Source organism: Tamandua tetradactyla, chromosome 1 (assembly GCF_023851605.1).
Source record: "Tamandua tetradactyla isolate mTamTet1 chromosome 1, mTamTet1.pri, whole genome shotgun sequence".
Classification (NCBI taxonomy): Eukaryota; Metazoa; Chordata; class Mammalia; order Pilosa; family Myrmecophagidae; genus Tamandua; species Tamandua tetradactyla.
In genome coordinates this window covers 161,784,879-161,800,458 of record NC_135327.1, presented here as the reverse complement: position 1 = coordinate 161,800,458, position 15,580 = coordinate 161,784,879, and the positions used below count along the sequence as shown (strand labels likewise).

Below are 15,580 nucleotides of genomic sequence, written 5' to 3'. Positions count from 1 at the left end.
TTTTCCCAACTTCATGCAAAGATGAGGGATTACATGTGAGTGAGTTTTCTAGATCTGTCCTGTCCAATATGGTTGCCATTAGACACGTGGTTATTTAATTTTGATTCTTTTAAATAATAGGGAGAAAGTTAATTCATTTAAATAGATTAAAATTAAAGTTCATTTCTTTCTTTGCAGTAGCCACATTTCAATTGCGTGGTAGGCGCATGTGGCTAGTGGTAGCTGAATTGAACAGCACAAACAAGAGAGCATTTCCATCATTGCAGACAGTGCGCCCCCTAGATAATAAAAGATTTTATCTTACAAACCAACAATGTTGGTTTTAAATATTTGGGTGAAGTGTGAAATGCTCCAATGATGGTCTTTGCCATTAAGCTAAATGGTTCCCTATATTGTGATGTTCTGCAGAGTATGATTTTTAGTTTTTTCAGTCTCCTATGTCATTACCAACTGTCTCTCTTAACTTGAAGTCCCTGTCTATGAAGTCACAAACCCTGCTTTTAATTGATTGCTTGTAATCTGCTATTGGCTGGAAAATTAGATACATGAGCTTATTTAAACTCCATGTAAAATAATCATGAGCTTATTTAAACTCCATGTAAAATAATAAACTGATTATGTAGAATAAAGAGTGAGGTGATTTTGCAAATAGAGGAGCCCTGTTAAAGTTGGCACTTTCTCCCAGCTTTCTGTGTCTTTTCTTTTTAATATAGAAGCTCTTGAATTTTTATTCCAGCCCCTTTAACTATGGGAAGACCGTTTAGTCTCTTGGGTCAAAACTTTTCTCATAAAACTAAGGGCTTGAACCAGGTTATCTTTAAAGTCCCTAATCATTTCCTTTCTTTCTCTCATTCATGCTAATTATAATCCATTGTTAAATAATCCATTGCCCTCTGATTTCTCATTATAAAATCATCTCATTTTACTGAATTATATAATAAAACACTTGGTTTAGAAGTTTGTAGGTTTTTTGATTTTCTATTAATTTAAATAATACATTTCACCTCCATTTAGAACATTCTCATTCCCCCCTTTCACTTTGTCTGGCTAGCAGCCCCAAGTCTGAGTCTGAAACATTAGTTAAAAAGTTCACTTAGAATGCATAGTCCCTGGTTGAGTGCCTTTGGGCACCTACTTTGCCACCTTGAACCATTTACATTTTGATGCAAAGAAGTAAAGATCAAACTCTTTTTACTAGCTGTTTTTTTTATTTGTAGATTACATAGATTAAAAAAATTAAAAAGACCGTGTATGCAGTGAACAGGTCAAGTAGAGTAAGCATTGAGCTTGGAGCCAGAGAATTTGGTTCTAAACTGGTAGGCATGCATGTAGTATTTGTATTTCCATTTCTTTCACAGTAAAACCAAGGCAGGTGGCTTCTCCATCCTCATTTCAGGAGTCATTTTGCCATCCCCATGAGGGATTTAATGATTGTTTGGCATTTTATAGCTAGACCTCACATCATGACGTCTAGTTCCTGCAGAAGGGCTGGATTAGTGGGCAGGGCCTCCCAGGACAGACACAACAGGGATCAATTCGTAACACAGTGCTCTTCCCAATGTCTCTATATTGGAAGTTTTTCCAGAAAAGGTTTTAAGAAAAAGTGAATTTTCTTAGCAACATTCATTCACTGATTCAACAAGTATTTATTTAACTTGGTTCAGCTCTTATGTAACAGTCTGGTAGAGGTAATAGATATTTAAAAAGTAATACAAATATGTGACTACAAATTGTGACACAAGCTGTTCAGGGCAGCAGGATGTGATGAATTGTGGTGATGGTGAGTGAGATGAGGTGTGTGGCTTTAGATCACGTGGATTAGGGATACTTCTCTAAGAAAGTAGTGCTTAGACCATGAACCCAAGGAGAAGGAAGGCAGCTAGGTAAAAAAAAATGGAAGAACATTCCAAATAGAAGGAATAGCATTCTTGAAGGCCCTAAGATGGGAAAGAGCTGGAGAGAAGTAAATAAATAGCCAGGCCATGTAGGCCATATAGCTTGAGATTTTTTTCTGCATGCATTGAGAAATTGTTGAAGGTTTTCAAGCTCTGGCATGCCATGATTTCACTTTATATTGAAGAAAAAGAATTGTCTTGCTGCTGTATAAAATGATTAGAGGAGTGGGGTAGGGAGGACAGTGAGAAGGCCATTGCCAGTTGTGGAAACAGGTCTTTGGTATTGGCTCCCTATTGCATGCATACCCACTAAAATATGTTCTTGCATATGTTGAATTCCTGCAACTCACTTTGGAGACTCATAGTTTAGACCAGTCATTCTCAGTGGGGGCAAATCCCCTCTCCTCCCTCAGAGGGGCATTTGGCAATGTCAGGATACATTTTGGGCTTTGACAGCTGTGGAAATGCTACAGTAGAGGCCTTGGATGATGTAAACATCCTACAGTACACGGGACAGTCCCCCCACAACAAAGAATTATCAGGCACATTATATTATTATGGACCAAGTTGATGAAACCCTCATCCAGACAAAAGATGATAGTTTATATTAGGGTTATAGCCATGGTTTTAACATAAGTAGTTGGGGTCAAGCTATATTATGGAAATTAAGATGGATTTTAATACCTCTTGTTAATTAGAGATAAAATTCCGAGTATATCAGGTATGATTCAAAGACAGAATTGCATCTTTTCTTCTGTATTAGAGAACAAATAGAGCTTGTTCAAGTTTTAGCTTTCATTTTAGGCATATACCCATTTGATTTAGGTGTGTATGAAGTTTATATTAAGGAATAATACTTACCTTTTGAGAGCAAATCACACATCTTTTATTTAATCTTAACATTTGGAACAAGAATGTAGCAGACTATTTTGTGTTTTGTATTTTAAATAACAATGGATTAGCAAACTTTCATAAGGTGCCAGATAAATAGTATGTTAGGCTGTGGGGGCCAAGCATCAAAATCAAGGATTTTATGTGGGTATTTATTTTAAAATGAAACCATTAGTGGTTTAGTGGTAGAATGCTTGCCTTTCCATGCGGGAGACCCAGGTTCGATTCCTGGACCATGCACCCTAAAAAACAATAAAATAAAATAAAATACAACACTTAATAAAAATAAATTAACCATTCTAAGCTCATGAATAGTGAAAAACTACTGGCTGTAATGTGCCAACCCTTGCTGTAAACTAATCATTTAAAAAGAAATAACTAGAAAAGAGTCGAGAGGCTACACTGGAGGTCACTCTTTTGCAAACTTCAGTTAGATATTGCTATCCATCATAATTTGCCAAACCCGAACCAAAAACATTCCTGCCAATCCTAAAGAACACCTAGAGCAATATATAAGATTCTGCAGGGTGGGCAGTGGTGGCTCAGTGGTAGAGTTTTCCCCTGCCATGCCAGAGACCTGGGTTTGGTTCCTGATGCCTGTCCATGTTAAAAAGTGAATAAATAAATAAAATAAGATTCTGCAAAGATTCCTTGTACTAGGATAGCTTTATGGAAATCTACAACCTCCAGATAGGTCCCTCTGGTTCTGAAATACACAGAGCAGCCAGCCTGTCCAGAACATCAACTAGTTCCATTTCCTATCCCATGTTATCGACAGCCCCTTCCAACATGAAAAAGTTATAATGGGCATAAAGAGTGGGAAAAAGGTCAAAGGTGATGGGGGAGTTAAACAGAAAAGGTGGAGTTTGACAAATGAATATGAGTGCTGAATCATTATATTGATATTTCTTTTAGTCTCCAGTATCTTAGAGCAGCTAGAAGTAAAAACCTAAAATTGTAGAATTGTAACCCATACCAAACTCTGACATCTGTTCCACAACTAATTGTTGTGATGTGCTTTGAAATTTTTCTGTATATATGTTATTTTTCACAAAAAAGGAAAAAAGGTCAATTGTGATAAATGCACAGCTATATGATGATGTGAATGATTGTATACTTTGGATGAGTACATGGTATGTAAATATAAATAAAAATTTGTTTTTATATCAATATAAAATAATATATATTTTATAAAATATATATTATAAATATATATATTTATTTATATCAATAAAAATTTAAAAATAAATAAAAAAGTAACTAGAACATAAGCAGATATTTGAAAAAAACTATTCAAAGCTCTAGGATGCATATACAGATTACATAATCATTTTCTTTATGCTTGGAGGTGCATTCATGGGGGGGATTCTCATTTTAATGACAGGTAAGAGAAAATATTTCCATTGTTTTAATAAGGGTGACTAGCCTCCATACATTTAAAACCTTCAGTGATGTGTCATTTCCTAGGTACAGGTTTTCCCCAGTTGAATTTAAGTTTTTAAAAATCGATAAGCTGCTGCCCTCTTGTGGGAAGCCTGCGTCATTGTGCTTCATGTTACTTTTATTTCACCTTATAATTGATACACTGAGTTTAGTGAAGAACACTGCATCCTGAGTTGATCTTCACTTGGAGAAGACACTGTGCCACTTAATTATTAATCTAACTAGTTAACCGTTTTTGTGTGTGTGTATTTAAATATTAATGATAGTGCTTAATTATCAAATATAATTTGAAAAGAGCAGAGCAGATTAATTTTGAAAGCTCCCTATTCTTTTGTTGCACCAAATTTGTTTGGTTTTCTCTTATTGCCTACCTCTCTGAACTAATCATGAGGATGCACGCTAAAAGTCTGTGCTTTTTTCCTTGTAAATTTTAGAGAAGTGTAACTTTGAGGAAAATAGACAACCAGTATTGATTGATGTATGATTTAATGGTACTAAATTTTTAAAAATCAGAATTTTAAGTTTCTTTGTAATGGAATTTGGAGTAGAGTTTTTTGTTGTTCATTGTTTTCTTTTTGGATTGAAATAATTGTAGAAATCAGAGGAAGTTGCAAAGATGGTAGAAAAGAGGTCCCATGAACCTTTTTATTGATGAATAATATTCCATAGTATGTATTTTCCAGTTTGTTTATCCATCATCTTTTGAGAAACATTTTGGTTATCTCCTGGGTTTGGCTGTTATTAATAAAGCTGCTATGAACAATTGTATACCGGTTTTTGTGTAAACATCTACTTTATTTCTTTGGAATAATGTCCACAGCTGCAGTTGGTGAGTCATATGGTAAGCATATGCTTAGTTTTGTAAAAAACTACTAAATATTTTCCAGAGTGTGTCATTTCACATTTCCACCAGCAATGTATGAGTGATACAGTTTCTCCATATACTTGCCAGCTTTTTATGTTATCACCACTTTTTATTTTATCTCTTCCAATAAGTGTACTGATTTCTCAGTTAATCTTCATTTCCCTAATGGCTAGTTACGTTGAACATCTTTTGATGTAGTTTTTGCCATCCATACATCCTTTTCAGTGAAATGTCTGTTCATGTCTTTGGCCCATCTTCTAATGGATTATTTGTTTTAATAATCAAATTAAACTGAATTTGATGGTTCTAGATATGAGTCCTATTGTCAGATATGTGGTTTGCAAATATTTTCTCATTGTCTGTAGCTTGTCTTTTCATCCTTGTAACAGGATATTTCACAGAGCAAAAGTTTTTTTTTATTTTGATGAATTCCAACTATTGTTGTTTTTTTTTTTTTTTCCCTTTATGGGCCATGCTTTTGGTGTGATGTCTATAAACGTTACCAAGTTCTAGGTTCCAAAGATTTTCTTCCATATTCTAAAAGTTTTATAGTTTAACATTTTATGTTTGAGTTTATGATCCATTCTGAGTGAATTTTGTATAGCAGAGGAGATTTAGATTGAGTTTATTTTTGGGGTGGAGTGGGGCCTGTGGTTATCCAGTTGCTCCAATACCATTTGTTGAAATCATTATCCTTCCTGTGAATTGCTTTTGCAACTTTGTCAAAAATTAGATACGGACCTATCTTTGGGTTCTCTTATATTGTTCCATTGATCTCTGTGTCTGTCCCTTCACTAATACCACATGGTCTTACTTACATTAACTTTGTAAGAAGTCTTGAAATGGGGTAGAATGATTTCTCCCACTTTATTTTTCAGAATTATTTTAACTACTCTGTTCCTTTGCCTTTCCACATTTTAGGATAATCATGCTGGGATTTTGATAGAATTGTGGTAAACCCATCTATCAATTTGGAAAGAATTGACATCTTACTATGCTGAGTCTTTTAATTCATAAACATGGTATACCTCTCCATATTTTTATATCATCTTTCATCAGAATTTTGTCGATTTCAGCATACAGGCTCTATATATGCTTTATTAGATTTATACCTAAATATTCCACCCCTGTTGGCTTTTTATTTTTTCAGTGATTGCATATGGTGTTATAAATTTTAGCTTCCATGTGCTCATTGCTAATACATAGACAGACAACTGATTTTCGTATGTTGACCTTTCGTTTGTAGGTCATTTCCTTTCGTATGCAGGAAAAAGTACAACCTTGGTGAACTTATTTATTAGTTCTTGGAAGGTTGTTTTTTGTTTGTTTTTGTATGCTGTATGGTGGGTTCACATTTCATTCTTTTTCCATGTAAGTATCCCCTTATTGTAGCACCATTTGGCGGATTTTTGTTTGTTTGGTTGGTTGGTTGTGTGTTTGGGAAGTGCATGGTTGGAAATCGAACCCGGGTCTCCCACGTGGCAGGTGAGAATTCTACCCCTGAACGACCCTCACACTTCCTCTTTGAAGGTTTTTGTAGATTCCTTGAGCTTACTACCTGTATGGACAAATGGGTCATCTTTAAATAGGGGCAGTTTTATTTCTTCTTTTCCAGCCTTGATGCCTTTTGTTTCCTTTTCTTGCCTTGGGGCTAGGACTTGCAGTGCCATGTTGAATGGTAGAGATGAGAAACAGATATCCTTGCTTTATTCCTGATCTTAGGGATAATGCATTCAATCTTTCACCATTAAGTATAATGTTAGCTATAGTTTTTTTGTTGATAATCTTTTCAAGTTGGGGAAGTTCCTTCTAGTCCTAGATTTCTAAGACTTTTTATCATGAATAAATGTTGAATTATGTCAAATGTTTTTTCTGCATTCCTTTATAATCGTGTGGTTTTTCTTCTTGAACCTGTTGATGTTCTGGTTTTGTTATCAGAGTTATACTGGCTTTATAAAGTGAGTTAGGAAGTTTTCATTCTCTTCTATTTTCTGAAAGAGATGTGTAGTAGAATTGGTGTTAATTCTTTTATAAATGTATGGTATATTTCTCCAGTGCAATAATCTGGGCTTTCAGAATTCTTTTTTGGGAATTTGTATATTACAGGTTCAATTTCCTTAATCATTATAGGGCTATTTAAATTATCTGTTTCATAATTGATCCTTTGTTGGCAGTTTGTACTTACTGAGAAATTGCTCCATTTCACCCAAGTTGTCAAATTTGTGTGTGTAGACCTATTCCTAATTCTCTTCTTTTTTTATCTGCAGGGTATATAGTTAGATCCCATTTCGTTCATATTAGTGGTTTACCTGTGCACTGTCTTTTTTTTTATCAGTCTTTCTGCAGAGTTTTGTCAATTATATTGATTTTTTTTTTAGTTTTATTGATTTCTCTTCTTTACTTCTTCTGTAAAAAAAAGTTTCTTAGGTTTATTTTGCCCGCTTTTCCAATTTCTCAATATAAAAACTTAGATTATTCATTTGAGATTTTTCTTCTTTTCTAATTTAAGCACTTGTTGACAGGAATTTCTCTTAGCACTCTTTTAGCTTTGCTCCACAGATTTTGATATATTTTAGTTTTGTATTTTTTATTTCTTGAGACTTCCTGTTTGACCCATGGATGATTTAGAAATATGTTGCTTAGTTTTTGAGCATTTGAGATTTTCCTGTTATCTTTCTATAATTGATTTCTAGTTTGATTCATTGTGATTAAAGAATATACTCTGTATAATTTCAAGTTTTAAGTTTGTTGATGTTTGTTTTATGGCTGAGAATATCGTCTATCTTGATATTTGGTCCATGAGGACTTGAATAGAATGTGTATTTTGTTTTCGGGTGCAATGTTCTTAAAGTGCCAATTAGACCATGTTGGTTGGTGCTGTTGTTAAGTTCTTCTATATTCTTGTTAATTTTCTGACTTTTTGTTCTACCAGTTCTTGGAAGGGGTGTAGATTTGTCCATATTTCCTGTCAGATCTGTCAGTTTTTGTTTCATGTGTTTTTCAGTTTTGCTATTCATGTCACTCAATGTGAAATGGTATCTCATTGTTGTATTGATTTGTACTTCCCTGATGGCTGATGATATTGAGCATCTTTTCGTGTGTTTATTGGCCATTTGTATATCTACTCAAGAGAAACACCTATTCAGGTCCTTGGCCCATTTTTTAATTGGGTTATTTGTTTTTTATTAATGAGTTTTAATCCTACTTTATTTTGAGTGATGCTTACATGCTATGTTTCTTTCTAGTCTTTTACTTTCCATCTACGTATATCATTATGTTTGAAATTGGTTTCTTTTAGACAAAAAGCAGTTACTGGGTCATATGTGTAATCCATTATGCTATTTTCTGTCTTAATTAGTATATTTAGACCATTTATATTTTATGTAATTACTGATGCCAGTGCTTTTTCTTCTCTGTTATTTATAAGTGTTTTTTTTTTTTTTGTTTTTTAACATGGGCAGGCACCGGGAATCGAACCTGGGTCCTCTGGCATGGCAGGCAAGCATTCTTGCCTGCTGAGCCACCATGGCCCGCCCTATAAGTGTTTTTGAGTAGCTCAAAAACATATATATTTATATATATATGTATGTTTTTTCTCAATTATTCATATCTACTATCCAACTCTTTAATGAAAAAGTTTGCTGATTAAAAGTCTAGACTTGAGAAAGTAAGACAGAAATGTTAATAATTCAGATTTAATTTTAAAAATATGTTGTGTCTGTAGCTATTACATTGTGAATAACATAAAATGTTGAGGAAATGTTCTTGTTTTTAGAAACTTATCTGATTCAGCAAAGATATCACATTATTGACAAAAATAAAGTTCTGACATACATCTTCATTGTTTCAGTTTTTCCTTTGTCTTGTTCTTAATGTAAATGAAAATATTAACCAACAGTTTTAATGGAACTATGTTCATCCATTCATTAGAATTCTAGATTTGGCAACAGATATGAGAATTCAGGAAAATCAGCTGCCATATTCTGTGAGAATCAATTGGCTCTCAGGATTTATGATAAAAAGTGGAATTGTGTGCTACACAGCCTTTAATATCAGTAATATTTGTAATAAACTTATGTACATAAATACGTCTATGTGGGTATATGTGTGTGTGCACATTCTTTCTCAAACCAGTTGCTAAACATTAAGACATTTTTAGTTTTGTAAGTCTCACTGAACAAACTGAACTGATACTATCGTGAGCTCAGACAATGTTTCACTGGTATCTGATTTCACAGTACCATTGTCTTTATGTACTTGTCTGTGAGCTGCCAGTGCCTGTGATTACCTCAGGTGTGACAGTTAGTGATTACCATTAAATGCAGTAATTATTTGAATACAGTATTTCTTCTTTTGAGTTTAGAGAAACTTTATATTGATAATCACTAAGAAAATGTTTACAGTTATGTGAGGTAATCATGAAAGAGTGCTCCTTCATTCCATTTGCTTTCAGACTATAAAGGATTTGGTGGCATTTTTTTCATTTCAGATTTCTGTTGTGTACTGTGGAAAAGAGATTGTATCACGTGTTTGATCTCTAGAAAATGGTGCATAATATGTGCATATTATCAGCTTGTGTCTGGAGAATTTTCTAGGATGATATTTCATAATTGATGCAGAGCACTAAGAAATCTATTACTTTTTAATGTATATTTATTTGTATTTTAAAATCTTAAGGATGGTATTTCAAAATTATCAATATTAGTCTGTTTTCTCTGGCTTAGAGATCTTTTAATATCCTCTGCGGTACTGAAAGGATTATATATGTAACATAATTTGCCTACTGTTTTTGCTAGGCTTTATTTCTGTGATAATATATTCATATGAAATGACTAATTTTAAGTTTGTCTTTACTTTTTTCCCCTTCAGTTTAATGAGTGGTGTTAAGAATAATGTTGGAAGAGGGATCAATGTTGCCTTGGTAAATGGTAAGAATAATTGTTTTATATTATGGATGTAGTTAGTCACTGGATAGTTAAGTTCCTAAAAGTAAAATGCACTCTGATATCAAGGAATCAGGTCAAAAAGTGCCACTTTGACCCTAAGGTCCTTTAAAACTATGAATGGAGACTTAGAGTCTATTTATTTCTATCAGGCTTTCTCAGAAACATCCCAGCTTGCTGTGAATTGTATAGAGAGCGTCCCATGAGATCCTTAGGAAACAACCAATCAAAAATGAAATTGATGATTTTTGTTGCAAAGTTTGGAATCCTAACATAGTATGAAGAAAGTATGGCAGGAATGAGGGTGTGTAAGATGACAGGGTGGTGGATTGTCAGATTGTGTAAGGGGGGAAACAGAGAGAAATAATTTATTGTAATTTTTAAATTCTGTCTCCATTCTTCTGATAGACTCTTCTGATAGATTCATTAGTGTAAATCAGTTCGTTGACTCCTGACCATCTTGAGTGTTCTTTCCACCAAAATCAAATCAGAAAATCTGAACCCATGAAGTGAAGCCTAAGATGCTACTCCTCCCCACTCTGGCAGAATAACCCTGTAAGCTGTATAGTATGGTTAGAAATCAGCTACTTTTCCTATTCATAGTGCAGGAAAGTATTTCTTATTTTTGCACAATGAGGCAGATTTTCACATTTCTTAATTTCCTTTTTTTCCTAGTTAAACCTGTATATATTTTTCTATTTGGTAGATAGCAAAAATATATTTTAAAAGGGAAGTAATATATAACTTATTAAAAGATGGTCTTGATAGTGAAAAAACATCTGACTGAAAGGGGACGATTCCTTTTTGTAAAAAGTTTATATAAATTTAGGTAAGGGAAGATGATAGCATGTAGAGATAAAAAAAAAAGACACTTTAATTGGTTTGCAGTCAGTAGTGAATTTCTGTTTACCACTCTGGCTTAGGAGAGTAAGAAAGTGTTAAGGAGGCATCCAAAATTACCCTTTAAAATATATTTCAGTGCCATGTGATTCCAATCTTAAGTCTTTCTGTATAATTTATTTTCTGCTAATGAGTTCTCATTAATCATGGCATAAAATCATTTGTTTTATACAGTATATTTCAGATGCATGATTTAATAAAAATTTAATTTTTTTTTTCAGGAAAAACAGGAGATGTATTAGACACTAAATATTTTGACATGTGGGGAGGAGGTGAGTGTGAATAGCATATAACCCTGTGTTCTCATGTTAGCACTGTCTTCTTAATCACCTCAAAATAATGTAGCCCCTGAATGAAGGAATAACGCTTTGTGCATTAGTCCATTTTGTTTCTCTCACTTTCTTTTCACGAAATGTGCAGCTATGTTTAAGTAATCAGTCCTATTGTATATACTTTGTTTTTGTTAGAAAATTTGTTTGTGGTTTGCAGTTGAGTTAAATAGTCTCAGAATTAAGTTTTAAAATAAAATCTGAATCCCATTTTTTGCAAAACTAGTTCTGAGATTAGTGAAACTAGGTAGGTAACTTTCTATAAGCAAGGAGTTTTGGGCTTTCTGAGTTCTGTCTGAAATTTTAAAAAGAATAAGTGATTTAAAGCCTAGAAAAACCAATTTAAGCATTTTTCACTGATTGATTGAATTGAAATTTTTACATATGGTTTTTCACTCTCAAAAATAAATCATTACTCGAAGCATTAGGCATACAAGATAAACTACCAAATTTTAGAATAGATTTTAGGAAAACTTCATCCCAGTTCTACTTTCTGATATATGACTGCTTATTAAAGTAGATTAATATTTGAGAGAAGGAATAGGATTTTCTTTCTAGTTCTTTGAACTTAGGGCAGTCCACAGATATTTTCCCCTTCTATAACATTTGGTCCTTCTAGGATTGGGAAGAATTCACAGTCATGCAGAAGCAAGGAATTGGTATTAAAGAATACTGCCTGAAGGAAAGGGGTTTCTTTCTTAAATAAGAAAGAAAGCCAACAGTGGCTTACCTGTGGATTCTTCTCTAAGTCATTAGCTTGAAAAATTTACTGGAATGAGGATCACCCCTGCACCACACTGTATCCTTTATATATTTCCTGGAAGCCAGTAGCTATTAGATTTCCTGAGATTTATGTTAAGAGTTTTCAGACAGTTGTTATTCTAACATTTTTTTCAACTGGTAATAAGGTACCATGTATTATTTATTTCTTAGATGGGATTAGGAAGACCTTGAACAGCTGTCACAGCTGTATAAACTAAAATACTGCTAACAATTTCAGAAGCCAAAGGCATATTGGTCCTACCAAAATGTATTACATAGAAACAGTTTTATAATCCTGATGTTGAAATCAGTAATGTATTTGGAAGCTTTGATATTTAACTCTTCCCCTCAGATCTGCATCACAAGCAGACTAAATCTATTGCTTGAAAATATTGCCAGTTAAGTAATAGCTACAGTTTACTGCCACCTTTCATTTAAATGGAAATTATTTGTTAGCTGCTTTGTGCTGTTATAAAATAGAATGAGTTACAGAAAATCATTGGGTATTTTTGCTGTGGAAAGAAACCAAGAACATTTGAATTAACCTAGTTTTTAGTAATGTTAGATTTGGGGGCTGTAAGGAAATCTGACATTGTCAAGCTGTAAAATTATATTTAGTAACTGACCTGTCTCTCTACCCTCATTTGGCATCACCAGTTTGTAGGAACTGAAGTGGTTTATTTTGAAGTCCTTCGTCTTGATACACTGGTTGAAGAGGGTAGTAGCTATAATATCTGCCAGAATTAGTTCCCTTTGACTTTTGGTGATAACCTAACCTGAATTCCTTCCCCTAGTTCATAGGAAGTAGATACGCCCAGAAGAACACCTAAATCAGTGGGTATGTTTGTACATGCATACATACTTACATAATTTTTTTTTTAATTACAGATCCCTTTGAGAATTGGATAAAAAAGCTATGTATCATCTTTACAATAATTTTTAATAGCTCAATGAGTCCTGCCCCAGGAAGCTTACCCATGGACCCCAGAATAAGGCTTTCCATGATTCCAATTATTCATGTCTGAGAGATTCCTTGAGTTTCTTACTTTAAAATCACAAGTTATACTTTTGTGTGCTGCTTTGCTATGCTCTTTTTTTTTTATTTAATTCATTTAGCCCCTGAAATATCAGTACACAGGATGAATTGGGGTTGAGAAATTGGAAGTTGATGGTGGCATTATATTAAGAGACAAACTTGACAGTTTCCTTAAACTGCTTGTAAGATTTGTCTCCATTTTCTATTATTCTACATTATTCTAAATTAGAAAGTATTGATTTTTAAAAGTGCTTCATGTTTTATATATTTTAAAAGATTATTGTGATTTTACTCATTAAAAAAGCCCCTCAACCCTTCTATTTTCTTTAGATGTAGCACCAATGATTGAGTATCTGAAGTCCATACCAGATGGTACAATAGTCTTAATGGGAACATATGATGATGGAGCAACCAAGTATGTATAACAAACTTAAAACTTTGTTATAGCTTTTTGAAGCTATAATTTATAATTATAAAAATAATGCATTTTCATTGGAAAAATTTGTGAAATGGAGCAAAGTAATCTAACCACCAGGTGACCACAGTTGACAATTATTTGTTTACTTCCTTTCTATGTAAACATTTATTATGCATTTATTGTATAAAATTTCTCATGCTTTCATTCATATTCTGTTTTTTATTAACCTTAAATCTTTTTTCCATGGCATTAATATTGTTTAGTTGCATAATTTTTATGACTCACTAACAGTCCATCATATGGATCTACTTTCATTTAAATGTTCCTCTATAATTGCTAGATCTCTTTTTGTTTGTATAATAATAAATCACATTGTGATCAATATTATTTTACATAAAGTTTTTTGCATCTTTAATTATATCCTTAAGCTAAATTCCTGGATGTTGAATTCATGGTCAAAGAATGAATAAAGGTGTAATATATTTCCATAAAGTTTAATAGCTGGTAGTTATAATTTTTTTGTTAAAGTTGCTTATGTTGTAAAAATTGGGAAAATATAGAAAAGCAATATCCGGAGATAGCCACCGATAATATTTTGGTTGCCATCGTTAGAGTTTCTAATGCAAATACTACACTTGGAATGGTAGTATTTACAGCATATTTTTTCACCTATTTAAGTGGTAAATATTTTCCTATATTGTTAATTATTCTTCATAACAAAATTGTTTTTCTACCTACTATCATTTTTAAATGTGTCATGATTTATTATCTATTTAATAAATAGATGCTTTGGGCTATTTGGACACTTGGGCTATTTCCAATTTTTCCTAGTTAATAATAATGCTATGTATTAAATAATTATGCCTGTATCCTTAAGATACATTTTTTGAAGTGGAATTCTTAAAGTAAGAGATTTGCCTGTGTTTAAAAAAGATTTTTAGGTCAGGCAAAGTGGCTCAGTGGCAGAGTTCTTGTCTGCCATGCCAGAGACCTGGGTTTGTTTCCCGGTACCTGCCCATGTAAAAAACAAAACAAAACAAAACAGATTTTTGTGCCAATTTTACATTCCTCTCAGAAGTTTCATGGCACTTTGCATTTTAATTTTTTAAAAGTTCCCAATTCTATAAGTGAGAATAGTTCTCTCTTTCTTTAAAATATTTTTACTGAGAAATCTTTATGCATAGACAGTCCATACATGGTGTACTCACTTAGTGGCTCACAGTTTCATCACATAGTTGTGTATTCATAGTTGTGATGAATGAATAAAATAAAAATGTTATTTTTAGAACATTTGCATCACAGAAAAATAAATAAAAAGAAAAACTCATACATCCCATCCTCCTTACCCCTCCCTCTCATTGACTGCTAGTGTTTTCATCTACCCAATTTATTTTACCCCTATCCCCCCTATTATTTATATATTTTTTGTCTATATTTTTTTACTCATCTGTTCATACCCTGGATAAAAGGAGCATCAGGCACAGGTTTTCACAATAACACAGTCAAATTGTAAAAGCTATATCATTATACAATTGTCTTCAAGATTCAAGGCTGCTGGAACACAGCTCTACAGTTTCAGGTACTTCCTTCCAGCCTTCAATACACCATGAACTAAAAAGGGGATATCTATATAATGTATAAGAATAACCTCCAGGATAACTTCTTAACTATGTTTGAAATCTCTCAGCCACTGAAACTTCATTTTGTCTCATTTCTCTCTTCCCCCTTTTGGTAAGAAGGCTTTCTCAGTCTTGTGGTGCTGAGTCCCAGCTCATTCTGGGAGTTCTGTCCCATGTTGCCAGGGAGAGTTACACCCCTGGGTGTCATGGCCCACGTAGTGGGGGAAGGGCAGTAAGTTCACCTGCCAGGTTGGCTTAGGCCACATCTGAGCAACAAGAGAGGTTTTCTGGGGGTGACTCTTAGGCATAATTAGAAGTAGGCTTAGCTTCTCCTTTGCAGGAATAAGTTTCATAGGGTTGAACCCCAAGATCGAGGGCTCAGCCTATTGATTTAGTTGTCCCTACTGCTTGTAACAATATCAGGAATTCCCCAAATGGGGAAGTTGAATATTTCCTCCTTTCTCCTCAGTTCCCCAAGG

At 33.5% G+C, this 15,580-nt stretch overlaps 1 protein-coding gene across 1 annotated transcript in view; it reads left to right on the top strand.

Moving 5' to 3' along the window:
• Positions 1–15,580, top strand: part of FAM3C (FAM3 metabolism regulating signaling molecule C) — a 59,099-nt gene that overhangs the window by 33,394 nt on the left and 10,125 nt on the right. Inside the window, exons 6-8 of the mRNA XM_077118604.1 lie at positions 9,964–10,022; positions 11,159–11,209; positions 13,395–13,479. Of these exons, the coding sequence (XP_076974719.1) occupies positions 9,964–10,022; positions 11,159–11,209; positions 13,395–13,479 (195 nt within the window). The remainder of the gene's footprint in view (positions 1–9,963; positions 10,023–11,158; positions 11,210–13,394; positions 13,480–15,580) is intronic.